Source organism: Cricetulus griseus, chromosome 7 (genome assembly GCF_003668045.3).
Source record: "Cricetulus griseus strain 17A/GY chromosome 7, alternate assembly CriGri-PICRH-1.0, whole genome shotgun sequence".
In the NCBI taxonomy this organism is placed as follows: domain Eukaryota; kingdom Metazoa; phylum Chordata; class Mammalia; order Rodentia; family Cricetidae; genus Cricetulus; species Cricetulus griseus.
The window spans coordinates 32,286,325-32,304,599 of record NC_048600.1 but is presented as its reverse complement, the minus strand read 5'-3'; the positions used below and the strand labels follow the sequence as shown (position 1 = coordinate 32,304,599).

Here is an 18,275-nt window from a genome sequence, read left to right as displayed (position 1 = left end):
TTTGTCTTTTGTATAATTAAGTCAGCTGTTTAAACTGCATGTGCAGTGGAAGCCACAGTTGATGGACATCAGAGTTCTAAGGAGTATGCATGCTATTTTATCCTGGATAGGATGGACTGCCCCAGAACTGAGTTCTTTGGGGCTGGTGATAGGGATTTTATACAGAAAACCCAGTGCTGGGTTCATAGAATGGAGTCTCTTCCTCTGGGTCTCTAGATGACACTGATAAAATGCTAGAAAGATTCTTGGGTGGGTCACACTGTTCTGATCTGGGGCTGAAAGGAACTCGAGCCCGGGTGTAGGACCATCCCAAGAGTCTGCAAGGGCACTGTGGGAGATGTTTCCTTACAGTCTTATATAGGCAAACCTTTCTTGGTGCATAACCACAAAGAACTAGGACTAAGATCCAAGTCTTTGAATCACATAGGAGTCACTGTAGGACACTGGCAGATAAGCCTGCCCTAGAGACTTCAGAAGTATCTCCCTATAGAACTCTGGCTGGACATAGCTGTTCCTAGACTTACTTGGGAGATACTTACCCGAGTTCCAGACATGTCAAGATCTACTGGAAACTAAAATCAACAGGCCTGATCCAGTGTCAGAAGTAGGTGGGTCTCCCATGTGGGTTGCTTTGTTTCTGGACCATAGCCCAAAGGGCTTCATGAAAACCCAGGAACCATTCAGCATCAGCTTTGAGAAGGTCCTGGCACAGTTAGCCATGTCTCCCCCTAGGTCCATGTGTTTGTAGGACAGAGCTGGACCCACTGCTGAGGGACTGCACTGAGTTACAAGGAAACTCTCAGATGATCAGACCTTCTTCTGTGGCCCTGGTGTGAGACTCCTCCCTTGCTGGATGGTTTCAGAAGCAGGCTCTGGGCCAAATATGGCTGCCACCAAGCCCTTTGGGGAGTAAGATGTTTAAAATTTTCCACACAAAAAAAAGAAATTAGTTGTTCACTGAGAATTTGAGGGCAGAATATGTTGATATGAAACAGCATGTTCTCAGAGGGTCTCGGCAGAGGGCAGAGTAGGCTCAACTCTATAAATGCAGGAAGATGCCTGTGGCAATATAGCCATGTTGCATTGCAGACTGTTCAGCCCCATCAGCAACTTTTGAACCCTGGATCAGCTACCAAGATGCCTCTCTTTACAAGCATAGCTTGACTGTTGATCATGGCTATAAAGAAAGCAAGCTACTCATGGAGGCAAGCTAACATTTCACTTAGCTCTACCACACTGATTTTCTACTGTGGAACAAATCAGTAAAGCATAGCAGCTGACACATGACAGGCACTGCCTCTTAAAGCCCCTCAGTTAGGATCCAGCCTAGCTTAGATGGTCACTGTTTGGGTTCATGCAAAGTGAAGATCAAGGCATTGGTCTAGCCGGTCCATCATCAAGGCCCAAACCCAGGAGCAATATGAATACCAGCCAACAATCTTTCTGATAGTGAAGAATATATAGAAGAACTGAGGAGAGAGGTTGTGAAGACCAGAGGCAGATGCTGTGTGAAGAGAGCTCAGAGCTGAGGTTGTGAGAAGAGAGTCAAGGCTTCAGAGAGGCATGCAGGACTGGAACCTGGGGTTGCCCCAGATGCCCTCTGGGGACTATGATGGTACTGCTTGCAGGTGTTCCCTATGTGTTGTTCTTTCTTGCTGAACAAAGGGCATGAGAGGCAATATAAACACTTCAGTGCTTCCTGAGGTAGTTTTATGAAAATAACATAAAGACTAAACTGTAGGTGCAGAGGAACTTCCTGATGCCTTGAGCAGAAGAAAGGTGACTATGCCCAAAGAACTGCTGTTAATTATCAACATGCCTCTGAGGAGGTCTGTGAGGATATTGCCTAGAAGTATTAACCAAGAAAGGAAGTCACTGCAGAGTGGGTGGCACCTTCTGGTGGCAACCCAGAAACAAGGAAACCCAAGGGGAAAGCTGCTACTTTTCCCTAGTGGCTTTCACTCTCTGCTACTGAGTGCATCTATTCTGTTGATGTCACTGCCATTCTTCACTGGCATTCTTCAGCCTTCTACTGTGGACTGTAGATCAGTGGCTGTCCAGAATCCTCTGTGCTACAATCAGTAACTAAGACATCCATCTTTATGTCCCCAGCCTTTCCAGGGTGCAGCCATTGTTGGACTACAAACCTTGTAATGTAATCTAATAAATCCCCATGGACAGATATCCCTTATAAATAGGTGATAGATAGATAGATAGATAGATAGATAGATAGATAGATGTAACATAAATAATGTAAACCCAGAGATGGATATTGGGGTTCACACTGAAGATCAGAAAGGCAAATCAGCCAGCTACTAGCTCTTACCACTACCTAGACTGAAAGGGTGATCCTGGCTCCACAAGTCTTCAGCATGGCCGAAGACTAATTGCCTTCCTGTCCTCAACCTGGCTGGAGACAAATCGCCAGCTCTGAGACCTAGTCTTATGTACCTTTCGAGTGCTGGAATTAAAGGCATGAACTCTGTTTCTCTTTTAGACTGATTCACTCTCATGTAACCCTCACAGTGATCCATCTGCATCTGTCTTCTTAGTCCTGGAATTAAAGGCATGTGCCACCACTGTTTGGCTTCTATAACTGTGGATAGCTTTGCATTCAGATCTACAGGCAAGCTTTATTAGATCATAAACAATATATAACCACAGTTGATAGATACATAGATATATAGATAGATGATAAATAATAGATAGATAGATAGATAGATAGATAGATAGATAGATAGATAGACAGATAGATACCCTTTACTGTTTACACTGTTTACTGGTTCTATTACTCTAGAGAACCTCAATGCATGAAGCTAAACAGTGCAGCAACTCACACTCACCCACAACCCTGTGTTACATGAACCTTCCCAAGAGGCATAGTCTTTATTCTCCCATACAGAGGACCCATTTCCACAACTCTTTCTTTCTTTCTTTCTTTCTTTCTTTCTTTCTTTCTTTCTTTCTTTCTTTCTTTCTTTTTTTTGCCAGCCTTGAAAAGGATAAGGTGTCATTGACCTTGTTCTTTCTGCGCATCATAATAGGGGGGTAGGAAGGAAAGGAGGAAAGAGAATGGGGGGACGTGAAGACCACAACTTTGGGTCCTGTTGTCCCAACTGTCCAGGTTCTGAAAATAACAATGAAGATTTGTTTCATAACTGAGGGAAAACCCCATTTGTTTTGAAGCGCTCCCCTCACAGAAGAAGAACCAGTGAGGACCAGATGGGCTTTGTAGCGTCAAAACGATGCTTAGGCATGTTGCAGATAAGCACATTTTGCAAAGTGATAGATGGTGCAAGTCACAATTATCCTGATAAATGCTTTGGTTTGTTTTAGAAAAAGATGGTGCCATGTTTAAACACTCATTACAAAAATAGAAAAGCTTTTCTATAGAATGTGTCAGACAGTGAAGGTTTCCCACAGTACAGTGTTCTCGATGCCTCTGAGCCTCGGGTACCAGCTTCACACAGTATGCAAGAAAGAGTCTTAAACATACATCTCAGTAGGAAGAGGAGTTTGCTGTGAGACTAAGGACTAGTGGGTGACAGTGATGGTCAAATCTGGATGGAGAGTTGTCAGTACTGGGGCCCTGTGGTCATCATCTGTTGGTACCAGGTAGCTGTGTTGGATGCTTTGGCAGTGGGACAGTTGCCTTGCTGTTCTGTTCTCCTATGCCTTGTTCCAGCCTATCTGGGAAGGGCCACTCTCTGCCTGGGAATGCCATAGCCTTGCCAGCAGCAAGCAGGTGATAGGATTGCTGTTGTTTTCTCAGTGTACTGTCTGTAAATCCATAGAGAACCTCATTTTATAGACAGAAGACTGACAGAAAGAAATAATGCCTTGCTGCATGGGTTCCTGACACCTGCTGTGGTACAGCAACTCAATGAGCACTTAAATGAACCAGTGTTCTGTGGAAGACACAGAGACTTCGATGGACTCAGGTCACTATTGCCTTGGCTAGTGACCACTTGCACATAATTGTCTTGATCTCAGTCTATGCAGGTCCAGAAGCAAAGTGCTGCTGCAACTATCCCCTCACTCACCTCTCCTGCTGCCACAACCAGCCATCTTTCTTCCAGATTAATTCACACAAAACCTTTCCACTTACTCCCTCCATGCCTGACTCCCTCAAACACTCTGTCTGTTTCTCCCCTGCATCAAATGTCAGTTTCTCCATGTAGAATCTTTCATTTCTATCTCTGAGGATTATTCATCTTGTCTGTAAGGGATTAGTACCCTGTGTGCTGATGGATCCTGAAGCCTCTACTTTGAGACAGGGAGATCGCTTCTTAGCCGAGCAAGATAAACTCTTCACAAGTCCTCCCATTTAAACACTAAGTTGATTCTCCTCTCCTTTGTGTGTAGAGATTTAATAGGCTCTCAAGATCTGAAATGAAAATAAATAGGAAGAGGTTTTAAAGTTGGAAGAATTGAATCATAATAGATGAAAGAGGCATAACAATGTGCATGCCTTTCTCCCCAGAGCTTGCTCCTGGCTGCCCGCTGTGCTCACAAATCTTTCATCTCCATCAGTGGCGGAGGCATCTGACTTCTCCGCTCCTGACTCATTGCTGTAGGCAAAGTCATTTTATCTTGACAGTCTGTCCTCAGTTTACCAGCATCCTCATTGTTGTAGTAAAATTAAGGAACCACAGAGACAGAGGTTTTCACAGTAGTAAAGAAAGGGATATAGTTACTGGTTCTTACCCAGGAAAATTAATAGTATGTTCAGAGAGCCTAAGTTGGGAAAGGAAATGGAGAGGGCTCTAGAGGCAGACTCTCCCAGTGTATAAAGTGATCTTGGGGCTTAATCTGGCTCATTAAATATAGTCTGAACTCAGAGCTACACAGGCCCAGGCACCTGACAGCATCAGTAATCTGCCTCTCACCATGGAGTCTGGAGCCCCAGATCTGGTGTGGTAACTGGTCCTGATCATCCTCTGGTGGATTGCCACCTTCTCACTTTGATCTCACATTTAAGAGCTCCTAGTGGAGCTCTTAGTGGTAATAGAGCTCCTAGTGGAGTCTTTAAAAGGACAGTAATGTTGATAGACCCTTGGCCTGTCACCCATGAAGACCAAGTCTTTCCCAAGGATATTCTTCTGCCCAGAACCCTTCTCTAGAATGAACTGTCTTCCATGTGTGGAGCTAAGAGGAGACTCCTCAAGCTTCACTTTGCAAATGCATTCTGCTGCTTACTCAGCTTAGATGTGATCCTAAGAAGGTAAAGAGTTCCTCCAGCCAAGCAATTTCCTGGCATTGAGTTGGGTTTGTGTTTGTTTGTTTGGTCTTTACCCAGATAAGATCCTGTTCAAAGCTCCTGCCAGTTTTCCTAGGCAGTAGTGTGACACCCTTGCCTCTACCACCTGCAGCTGTGGTCTTGTCCCATAAGGAAAGAGCAAAATGACAGCCAGTGGCCATCACAGCCGATGTAGTTATTACTGAACCAAAAACAGAAAACAGGTTCAAATGAATCGTGAGCTCGGGGAATAATGAACCATGTGCTCCTGGAAACAGCAGTTGCCATGGTTTCAGTGCACAGGGATCTTACAGTTCCTCCAGATCAAACATCTTCACTATCAGAAGCTAAGAAGAGGGCTGGGTGTTGTTTTGTTTGTTTGTTTGCTTGCTTGTTTAAGATAAAGGGGCATGCTAGATGGGACACGAACACGAGAGATAGATTAACCAGTTTATTTCAGGTGGGGAAGAGGGAGAGTGAGAGGAGGAGAGATGAGAAGAGACAAAGAGAGTAAGAGAGAGAGAAGGGAGATGAGAGAGAAGAGAGAAGGGAGAAGAGAGAGTGAGAGAGGAGAACACAGAAGTGGGTACAGGGGGTCTGTCTTTTAAAGGGGTCCTTTACACCTGTGTACAGATTTAGTACTCATGGAACCCTGGGTTGACTAGAGTCCATTCTGCCAGGTAACAGGGACAGGCCAGCATAATGTCTGAACCTTTCATTGGGGTCAGAAACCCCTTCTTTCTCCTGATGGTGACTTGGGTCCTTGTCTTTGCCAGCCTGGCCTTAAATGTGGGTAAGTGACTGACATGTATACACTCAGTTTCTAAATCTCAGTAATAGTACCTTCTTCATAGGATGAAGGTAGCACCACTGCAATGTTTGGAAGCTGATACACTGGGTTTATTACAGTGGAAGGGTAGCTGCCAGGTGGCTCTCTTCATTGTTTTCAATACCGTTTTTTATAAGACGTGTAAGTATCTTCAATTTTTCCTCTCATACTACTAAATCTTTTACTTCAAAGACTTAAAGAGAAATGCAAGGAGAATTAATATATCATTTGGAAAAGCATAAGAATTCTTTGTACGTTGTTGACTTGTTTGAAAACATACATCAAAAGGGCGCCCAGGTAACTCCAGCTACAGGTGACCCAGCATCCACTTCTAGCCATCAAGAATACCCACCCAGACATGTACATGAACACATATTCACAAAAAAAGAATTTTCAAATCTTTTATTAAAGACAAATAGGAGAGGGGCATAACATTTTATGTTCTTGCCTTTTTAACTATCTAATGATTCTCTCTCCTGCCCTTTCTACCTTTCCCTCCCTCTCTCCCTCCCTTCTTCCCTCCCTCCTCCTTCCTCTCCCCTCTCTTTTTGAGACATGGTCTCACATATTTATAGTTGAACTGATACCCCTGCCTCTGCCCACTGCGCCCAGTTGAAAATCTTTATTCATTTTCTCACCTCTCCAAAAATCAGTAGAACATTAGCCAGAAAACATTGCCTGAGGCTCCTTGGTACAGAATTTAAATGCCACGTGGCTAAGAACGTGTTTTCAATTTCCTGCCAGTATCCTCATCAAACAGAAAGACACAAGTGACCAGAGGGTTTGTTTCTATGTTGAGCAATGTGCATGGTGTGAATGAATCATAGCTTGTCGCAGCTCCATGAGCATCTGGACAGTGCAGTTCCCTGGTACATGAGACCCTTTAATAAGCCAATATATTTGTTGATGATGTTTTCTCAGAAAACACTTGGGATGTCATTTAGCATTTGGTCTTGCAATGAAAAGGAAACTTCTAGTGGAACAAGTTATAAAATAACAGGTTTAGACATTATGATGTAAATAAGAATGAAGGTTTAAGAGTGAGGGATTTGATTGACAGACAAATCCTACGACCATTACTGAACTCTATTCTAGGATCAATACTGGCTTTGGGATTATCTAACAGCTGTCCATTTGAGGAAGGCATAAGCATTTTTTAAGTGTGGTTACTAACATGAATATAGATGTTGCAGTGAGATTGGATGGTCAGAACCAGAGAATGCAAAGGTCTCCCCTAGCTGGAGCCTTCAGGAAGGAGTTTTTGTTTGAAATTCAACTGTTCCTTCATCCTTACATGGGCTCTGCATGGCTTAGTGGCAGTGGATGGCAATTAGCTGTATATGAGGCCTGATGATCATGCAGATGAGTGTAATGGCTCCCTTGGAAACAGTCTTGTCCTTGGAGAGGGACAGCTTAGGGGTCTAAAGTTTTGCTGGAGTAGGCACAGTCTTTGGGTCTCAGGATACCTGGATGCAGAAGGGGTTCTGTAGGAAAGCAGAAAGAGGCAGAGGTCTCTATCTCAGGTAAGGGCTCAAGTATAATATAGCAGATTCCCATCCATCTTCCTTCTCCTTAATCAGGAGTTTTCCTCTGATGTGTAAATGAACTTTATATAATACTTTCATAAAATATAATCAAATCCTGTCAGAATATGATGGTCCCATTACCACTGTTTACTGAGATTACATTCAGATCCGGACAGGGGACTAGACTTTACTCCATCCTCATAGGTCTTCTAGCATCACCCTGGGTGGATAGTACCTTTGCTACTGACAAATGAGGACTAGAGCCCTGGAGTCTGCTTGCTTTCCAATTTGTCTGAGGGATGAATAGAGGTAGCATCCAGGTCCATTTCCCTCTGATGCCTGCTTATGTTCTAAATTGAATTTATCACATTCTCTGTATCTACTTTTAGGCTGTCAGTCATTTTTACAAGAAAGCTTTATAATGTTGGTCTGACATTTTGCTTATTTTAGTATCTGTGTGTTCATAGTTGGGCCACTTCGATCTTTTGGAGGAACCTGGCTGCCTTGCTTCTTCATGTTTCTTGTGTTGTGATTTATACATCTGTTGGTTTGCATTACTTTTCTATATTTATGGGCTGTGGGAGTCTTAGCGTCCTCACATCTGGCGTACAGAGAACATCAGTATAGCAACACTTATTTCTGTTGCAGAAACTTTTCTTTGGGGGCTGGCTTTCAGGGATGCATGCCAGGTTAGTATCTCCCACTTTGCCAGTCAATCTTGTTGTCTCTGCTGGTTGCTCCTCTCTCCAGATGCTCTTTGGTGAGTTCCCTCCTGCTCACAGCCTGACCCTGCATGGTGGACAGCTCAGACTTTTCTATTTCTAGACAAGACATGTCCCTAGTGCCCACACTTGACTGTTCTACCACCCACTCCCAGCTCTACTTGGGAAGCATGACAAGCAAACAGATGGCCCAAACTGTGTCTCTGTTCTGGCCTCCCTCACATGCTGGGTTCAGTTATCCAGAACAGCTGCTAAACATTACAGCTATACTTCTGTGCATTCAGCCAAACCTTGTGTTCACTGTTGATTCCTCTTTGTCCCATGATGTACACAGAGTTTCTGTCCCACCTGGTCCCACAGCCATTTAGCCCCAAATAAACACACAGAGGCTTATATGAATTATAAACCGTTTAGCTGATGGCTTGGGCTTCTTACTGGCCAGCTCTCTCTTAATTATTAACCCCTAACTACTAATCTATATATTTCCACATGGCTTTATCTTACCAGAGAATGCCCAGCATCCTAAATTCCCAGCAGCTACATGGCATCTCCCTGGCTACTCCTCTCTGCACCCCTCTTCCTGGAATTCTCCTCATCTGATAACCCCACCTATACTTCCTGCCTGGCTCCTGGCCAATCAGTGTTTTATTCATTAACCAATATGAAAAACATATATACAGAAGGACATCCCCCATCACCATGATCTGAGTCCAGTCTCTGAATTATTTTCCCTCCTCAGCCAACTCCCCAGACTGCCTTTCCTAAGCGCCCTCCTTGCCTGGTTACTCCAGCAGTTACAAGCCTTTTTTAATATTCCCCACTGTCCCTTTGACCCATTTCCAACACAAGATTTTTTGGAAATTTATCATCCATTTCTGATCATGCTTTTTCTTTGCTCAAAGCCTCCTGGTGACTTCCTCTTGCAGTTAGGATAAAGTCCATGCCCTTGCAATGTCCAAAATAAACACAAGGACATATATTTAATGCTGTGCAGTTCCACATAGAGAAAGCAATGATTTGTCATAGAACATGCTGGGCTAAGGCAGCTACACAGGGAACAAGGAACCTTGAAGTGAAGGAGTTAGAGACAAATGGCTCTACCAAGAAGACACAGTGGAAAGAAGCAACTAGAAACAGCCTTGTGAATGCAGTGATGAAAATGTCTGGCCCATTTTTTAAGCCATTCTGTCAGCTGCCTGAGCCTTCATTTTAAAATCACCTTCCCCTTAGGGTCACCCTCTGGAGAAGCTTTCAGAAGTAGACTCACCACCCTTCATGTTCCACCAGGCTGAAAAATCTGCTGAAAATAATGAAATGCTTCATGCTCATTCCAGAAGTGCTAATTAAGGTGGGGACAGTCAGGAGATACCTGCTTTCAAAGGAAAGATTACTCATTCATGGGAAGCTGTTTTGAGAGCTTCTCATACACAGGAAAGTCTTAGTAGCCCTCCTCCCCTAAGTCCTCATCCTGCATAGCAGAACTCATACATGGTTACAACATGGTTTAGAGTGGCTGTAGATATATGTGCAATCTGGGTTTTAAGGACTTCTCAGTAAGGAGAGTTACTGGGGTTGAGTCAGCCTCATGTCAGTCACTCCCCATGTTCACACCAAAGCAAGGACATGGGACTTCTCCAGAGTTCTGCAGTCCATCCGAAGTGCATGCATGCACTTGGAAGTTCCAGCCCCTATCAACACTGATTGTGGTGTTTGATATCATGCTGGGTTCTATGAGACAAATGGGTTTCAAAATAATTACAGCTAAGTTGCCTATAAGGTGGTAACCCTGAGATTTCAAACAGAGCAAGGTTTCTTTCCCGTCTGCCCTGATTTCATTGTGCCTGTTGAGTTAGAAATGGTTCCTAGTGAGGTAATTCAGTGTAGATTTTCATTTCAGTAAAGCTAACCTATTATGCCTGTTTGCTAGGAGATTATGACTGCCTACTCTTTCTTAAGTGTGTCACAGCTGAGCATAGGGCAGCAGGGGCTGGAAGCACCTGTCCCCTGCTAGATGGACCAGGCCAGTGTCATTTTCTCACAGCTGACAGGCTCCCTGCTGTCTTCTCTTCTGCTGTAGGTCCAGTGCATTCGAGGTGCTGGCCCTGGATGGAACCAGCACAGGAGTCCTTCAGTTCTCCACTAACCAGGACTGTGCTGACTGGTTGCGTGCAATCTCAGCCAACATCAGTGACCTGACGCTTCAACATGTGAGCATATGGCCCGGGACTTACTCCCACTTAAGTTTGCATTAGCAGCAGTGATGATAATTTTCCAAGTATAATGAACTCACTGCAAGGTTGGGTCTGCATGCAGAGCATATGCTTGTTTCAACAGATCAAATATCCAACTCAAATAACTAACACTAAAATTATTAAAATATCTCTAGATATAAATACTTGGAAACTTTCAGGTTAGTTCCCTCCCTGCCTGTGTCTCCATCCCTCCTATTCTCTGTCTTGCCACACACATACACAGGAAAGAGAGAGAAAGAGAGAGAGAGAGTCCAAACGTGTTAAATACAATGTGGGCATTTTTATTTGGATAAAATAAAATTTTTATTTTTATCCAAAATTTTATAAATATTTATAAAAATATTTTTATCCTACTAGTTAGGATAAAATTTTATCCTAACTAGTAGGATAAAAATATGATACATACACCCTGGACAATCTAGTTTTTCTATGGGCTCCTCAAATATATGCACACATATACATGAACACAAACTTACACACACACACACATACCAATCATGACCATTTATTTTTTCCAGAGAATGTCATCATTCTAGTGAACATTTAGTTTTTAAAAATTAAAAAGGACATGCCTGACCAAAAATATATGTTGTATCTCACTTGAAGGCATCTGGGTCAAAAAAAAACATATTCTGTGCCCTTAGGTGATATGTTTAATGCTCAAAGTCAGTAAGATTTGTAAAATAAAAGAATCAATAGAGATGATTGGGGGAGGAGAACATCAATGCCTTGTTAAGTCTCTCATGAAGTACAACAAGCTATAGCTATGTAGCTGTGGCAGGATTGGCCCATAACCAAAGGCTTGGTCCAGCTCCCATCTTCAGTCCTGTTGCAAAGGTTCTTTCCCACCATCCCGCCACCCTTGAGCACCAAATAAACACACAGAGATGCTATATTAATTATTAAACTGTTGGCCAGTGACTAGGGTTTCTTATTGGCTAGCTCTGTCTTAATTATTAACCCATAATTACTAATCTAAGTGTTTCCATGTGGTCTTATATTACTGGAGAAGGGTTCGGACCTGTTACTCCTTTGATGGCCTACATGGTGACTCCATCTACCTATGTTTCCCAGAATTCTCCTCATCTCCGAGCCCTGCCTATACTTCCTGCCTGGCCAGTCAGCCAATCAGTGTCTTATACAGAAGGACATCTCCCCATCACACTCCCCCCAACCCCAATGCTGTGTGTTTGCACTTCATTCCTCGGCCTGATGCAACATGTGATACTCAGCACCACACAACCTAGTGCCTTCTGCCCCCTCATCCCTCATCCCCTGTGTTATCTTGCCCATTGCCAGACAGAAAATGGCTGGAAAATCTGAGATGTTTAGGGGATGCAGTGATATGTGATATTTCTACTCTGAAGACATGAGGAGCCATCTTTCTGCTATTGTAAAAAGAAGTGCCTTCCTACATTCTTGTTTTAGATGGATAGATTTTTTTAAATTAATCAACTAAATAGATAAATAAGAAAAGAAAAAATGAGGCAGGTGGGGCTGGATTGACATCTGAAGAAACGACAGTGAATACATGCTTCTCCTGCTGTATGACTGTTGAAAGTGACTGCTGAGCAGCATGGCAGGGCAGATGGGCTCACAGCCTTGGGTATATCTTCTTCTGGACTTCTATTTCTTCACTGTTAACATTATTGAAAGTGACATTTACGGGGTTTGAGGAAATAAGTAAAGAATCGACTATGCACTGCGGCCATTGGTCATTGTAGTTAGATACACAGTAGAGGCCGTCTTCCTTTCATTTTTCACATGTTTACGCATCTGTCATCCCCCAGCTGCCCTCACTTCAATGTCTGGTATTCAGGAACAATGACATTAGTGTGCCTGCATACTTCATTTTGTTTCATTGTTTTCCTGCTTTGAGAATTATTGTGATTAGTGTGTGTTTGCTCTGGTTTGAAGATAAGCACAGCATAAAGGGGGAGAAAAAAATCTTCCAAGGAGGTTTTCTGGGCTGCTAATTTCAGCTGCCATTTAGACAGACTGAAAAAAAAAATGAAGGCATTAATGTGTGTGGCACACTGACCCCTTGCTGTCTTCCCTCTACAGATGAAAATGGCAAATAAATGCTGCTCTCCCTGTGACCAGGTAGGTGTATGCCTTCAGCTCAGTAGGATAACAAACCCCACAGTGGATGCTTCCTTTGAAATTTAGATAGGGAAATGCTAGTGAGAATCATACCGAATTTGGTATATCCTGCCCCATGTGTGAACTTAACACTCTTTATTCTCTAGGAAACACATTCAGGGACTTTTCTGATTGCCCATGTTTACTGAGATAAATGTTGTCTGTGGGTTGCATCCAGTAGAAAATGTGATCTGAGCAGGATTTAGAGAGATCTGTGTGAGACCAGAGGGGATTTAGGATGGAGAAAGGCATGTATGACTTGGGATCATTTTGTGATATGATGTTGTTGACTCAATAGCATAGTTCTCGTCTCAAAGGGAGTATGAGAGTTTGTTCTGGAATCAAATTTCAGTAACTGTAGCCCAGAAACACAGAGGAGCTTCCCTCCCAAATACTGTTTTCCAGTGTGGTAACACTTAGTTGAAGTTTTTATGGCAACAGAACAAGGACATTCATAGATAAGGGCAGTTTTCAAATACAGTGATGTGAACATCACAGAGGTTACTTGTAGTAAAGTGGGGAAATCTCTCCTGTTGGTTTCACATGTTTTCTGGTAGTATTCTCAGCTTTTGGAGCTCATAGTATCGAGGGGTCTGTTAGTAAATTCTGAAAGGATCTACCTAATAGTCACAGGATGATAGGTCATACATGGAGGGAGCCCTGAATGGCTGTTAAGGGAGGTAAAGCTAGATTAGGATGATTTGGCTCTGGGTCTGATCATCCTTGCTCTACAACTAAATCATTCTTGTAACATCCTCAACGCAGAGGTGGAATTCAGCTTATGACATCCTTTTCTGTAAGTTACTGTGGTTTTCAGAAGGTGCTGGCCTGACAGGTGTTAATGTCAGTGGGTGGAATCATGTCACTCCACTCTGGGCAGTGTTCTTACATCATGTAGAACCTAGGGCAAGGCTCCCTGAACAGGCCCCTCTTTGACATCATCTCTTAATGAGTACTCCTGGCTCTCCCTTTTGTGGGATGCTTCTTGGTTATATATGAGGCTGAGGGGAAACTTATTTATAGTTCATTGGTTTCTGGACTACATCTTTTGTAGGTTTTTAGAAGCAAGGGTTCTATTTTAAGATTAAGAAAACTGATACTAATTGATTCCTCTTGTTTTAACTGGTGCTTGTGAATTCCCTTTAATAGTGGTTAGCTTTGGAATCCAAGTTCACTGGCCATCTCGTCATCAGATTGGTGACAACCCTAATTATCAACAGAGAGCCTTCATCCAATAACCAAAAGAAACAAATGCACAGATTATATACAAACACAGCCAATCACTGGGCTGAGCTCTGGGAATCCTGTTCAAGAGAGGAAGGAAGGATTGTATGAGGCAGAGGTGTCAAGGTCATGACAAGGGAACACACAGACCTGGGCTTATAGGAGCTCACAGACTCTGGACCAACAGATAGGGAGACTGCATGGAACTGACCTAGACCCTCCTCATATGTGTGACAGTTGTGTAGCTTAGTCTATCTGTGGGACCCCTAGCAGTAGAATTAGGGCCTGTCCCGGATGCTTGAGCTGACTTTTGGAAACCTATTCCTCATACTGGGTTGCCTCACTCAGGTTTAACACAAGGGGAGGAGCTTAGTACTGCCTCAACTTGATGGGCCATGCTTTTTTAACAGCCATGGGAGGTCTGCACCTTTTGAACAGAAATGGAGAAGGAGTGGAGTTGGGGGGAGGTGGAGGGGAGGCAGGGGGAAGAGGGGAGGGAGGGTAAACTGTGGTCAGGATGTAAATTAAATGAAAAAATTAATAATAAAAAAGATTCCAAATTTGCTGAGTTGTTGGTGGCACACACCTTTAACCTCAGCACTAGGGAGGCAGAGACAGGAGGATCTCTGTGAGTTCAAGTCCAGCCTGGTCTACAGAGTGAGTGCCAGGACAGGCTCCAAAGCAATACAGAGAAACCCTGTCTCGAAAAACAAAAAACAACAAAACAAAACAAAACAAAACAAAAAAAGAATCCAAATTCAAGACAATGACACCCAGGAGAACATTTCTCTTTCAATTAAATGTCAGTCTATACTTCAATTGGATCTGTTAGACTGCATTTTTATACTGGAAAAGAAACAACTTCAAAATATAATTCTTCTAAATATGTTATTACTTTCAATCATAGCTTAATGAGGGGTTAGCTATTTTATGAGTAATACTTCTATAAACATCTTCAAACTAGAATAGCATTCATTCTACATTTTCCCACATTAAAATATTATATTCCCACTAAACTTCACAGTTTGAGAATACATTTCTTACTAATTTTTCCATTAAGACACCTCCACTTGGTTCACACATAAACATTTTCTCAATTTGTTTGTTCCTGGTGGGATGTCCAACTGAATTTGTATTGTTTATTTCCATGAATGATTTACTGTTTTTGAAACTGAATTCTGTTAGCTGCTCAGAACTCCACAGAATCTCTGTGCTTGGAGAGTCATCTCCTTCAGCTGATCTGGTGGGGGTTACAGGGCTCTGCTACTGGCTGATGTCTCTGTGACCACAGGAGCGATCACTCATGATAAACAAGGTGGACACATCAAGTCTTCTGAAAGGGGAGAGGCTAGTGGGTTCCAGCATGCCCCTGGAAAGTGATGCCTCCAGTTCATGAATCTGGCCTATTTTGGAGAATGGTGACCTTGCAGGTAGATACTAACGATTGGCCTACATGGAAAGGCCATGGATCTGTTTCTGGAGCATGTCTCCTTTACTGTAGAATTCACATCTTCCTGTCATTGGATATCAAGGGGCCATGCTGAAATGATAACTCTGGGGACTGCAGACTCTCTGAGGAGCCCATGGGTACTACATAAATCATCTTTCATGCCAGAGACACCAGCTTCACTCAGTCAATACTACCAGACCCCACACTGTTCTCACGTGACCTTTAACTTGCTAGCCTGCTTGGTGAAAGCCTGGGTTGTAAGGCCAGATATGTCCTTTTCTGGCAGAAACATCAAACAAACTGGCAGCCTCAGTTTCTTCAGCTGAACAGCAAAACAGTCATGTCAGGCAATCTAAATCTGAAGTTTTATTTTCTGGGATTCTATTTATTCATATACTTATTTCTGGACTTAAAATTTCCATCCTACTTTGGACTTGCCCAGAGGTGTCATTGGTGTTCTTACATCGGATGTTGATATTGCACCATGCTATGTGGTGGCTTTCAAACCATCCCTACCAGCCTGAGTGTCTGTGTGCCTGTAGAGGGTGGGACACATTTGTTCCAAACCCTATGCACTCTATTATGTGTCTTGGGAGTTGACATTGAGCCCTTCAAGAATGAAAAACATTACTTTCCCCACTTTAAATAGTTAATCATTGGTTGTTGGTATGGAACAAATAATACTTGAATAAATGTGGAAGAAACAGAGGCATCTGTCTTAGTTAGGGTTGTCATTGCTGTGATGAAACAATAAGACCAAAAGCAACTTGGAGAGGAATGGAAATTATTTGTATTATACTTCCATATCACTGTCTATTATCAAAGGAAGTCAGGACAAGAGTTCAAACAGGTTAAGAACTCAAACAGGGCAGGAATTGACACAAGGGCCAAGGAGGGCTGCTGCTTACTGGCTTGCTCCTCATGTCTTGCTCAGTCTGCTTTGTTGTAGAACCCAAGACCACCAGCCTACACCCCTAGTGGGCTAATCTCACCCCATCAATCACTAATTAAGAAAATGCCCTACAAGCTTGTCTACAGCCCGATCTTATGGAGGCATTTTTAAAATTAATGTTCCCTCCTCTCAGATAACTTTAGTTTGTGTCAAATTGACACAAAACTATCCAGCATGGCATCTGACAACTGGTAAAATTGAGATAAAAAGAAAAGAGAATCTAGAGGCTAGTACAAAAGTCAAAGGGCATAAATTCTTATGCCCAGTTTTTACCTTATAAATTGTTGCTCAAGCTAAAGCAACTCTTGTCTCAAACAAAGACCACCCTGGCCTGAGGAAATGGCTGTTTGTAAAGTGCTTGCCTTGAAAGCCTAAAGACATGAGTTTGGTCCCCAGACCCACATTAAAAAAAAAAAAAAAGCCAAGTGTGATAGTGTGTGCTTATAATCCCAGCACTAAGGAGGCAGAGATAGGAAGACCCCTGTGGCTCACTGGCCAGCCAGTAGAGTCTTCTTGGTGAATTCCAGGCCAAAGAGAGACCCTTCTTCAAAACAAAACAAAACAGACAAAACAAAACAAAACAAAAAAGCCAGGCATTGGTGGTGCACACCTTTAATCCCAGCACTCGGGAGGCAGAGGCAGGCAGATCTCTGTGAGTTCAAGGCCAGCCTGGTCTCTAGAGAGAGTGCCAGGATAGGCTCCAAAGCTACACAGAGAAACTCTGTCTCAAAAAACCAAAAAAAAAAAAAAATAGCCCCTGAGGAATGACAGCCATTGTTGACCTCTGACCTGCATGCATGCACGCACACACACACACATACATGCATACATCGCCAACTTAAACCTAATGACGATAAACACAAACTGGGAACTCTTTTAGGAAAAATCAAAGTGTGTTCACCTAGTAAAACTACAAACAGATTTATTTATTACCAAAATAAATTTCTTCTAAAATGTCTAACTTGGTTTTAATTTAGGGAGTTGATTTATACTCCAAAGATAATATAAGTAGCATAGAAAACAGGCTTTTCACCAAGAAATAAAAACAGATGTGTAATGACAATCTGGGGTAGGTGTAACTGAATGTCTATACTGACCCAGCAGATAACAGGACTTCCACAAAATGGCACCAGAACAGAGAGATACAAATGTACTCCTTTGTGGAGATGGTGAAACCCTGTGTCCCCAGTTAATTGTGTTACTTAATACCATCAGGTCATCATTCTTACAACATGCAGCAAGCCATTAAAAATTTGTAATGTAAAAGATAAGATTTGCTTCCTATAGAATATTTATGAACTAGCTACATACACATAAAAAAGATTCATAAGGCAGCCAATGTTGTGAATAACAGCAAAGCTACAACTTACTTCTGTGCTAAAGGATGCAGGCAGAATTAAATTACACACGGGATTTAATTAAGTTTACATCCAGCTAATTGGTGATTCAGATGCTTACTAACCTGAGCTGTCATCGTGGCTAGAGCAGAAGCTTCTCAGCCACTCCTCAGTATGGAATTCTTGTTGAACATGTGCCGGGCATGATATTGACCAAGTGTGGAGAGACCAGCATCACCGGGACACAGACGAGGTGAAGGGCATAGCACACAAGGAGAGCCAAATTCTGCTTGCAGCACTTGCAGAGGTGGCACTGGATTCCAACCTAGTACCTGTAGTTCTGATGACTCATGGTGGCCTTCAAATGAACTAAAGTCCAAGGGTAGTTCGTCCTTGTTTGAATTCTGCTGCTGTGCTCCCCAAGATTGAAGCTTCTCCATTTTAGCCTGGAATCCAGAAATGACACTTCAGCATTGATGTTCAGCTATCTACAGTGCTTGTCTGTCTCCTGTGCACTCCTGTTTATCCATATGAAAGTCATCATCCTCTCTTCTGTGTGAGCATGTCACATTCCTCCCCGGAGCTCATTGCAGTGTATGTGG

At 42.9% G+C, this 18,275-nt stretch overlaps 1 protein-coding gene across 1 annotated transcript in view; it reads left to right on the top strand.

Annotated features, from left to right (window-relative positions):
- The window catches only part of Sntg2 (syntrophin gamma 2), a 196,792-nt gene that overhangs the window by 118,181 nt on the left and 60,336 nt on the right, over window positions 1-18,275 (top strand). The window contains exons 10-11 of the mRNA XM_027424734.2: window positions 10,394-10,523; window positions 12,633-12,671. Of these exons, the coding sequence (XP_027280535.1) occupies window positions 10,394-10,523; window positions 12,633-12,671 (169 nt within the window). The remainder of the gene's footprint in view (window positions 1-10,393; window positions 10,524-12,632; window positions 12,672-18,275) is intronic.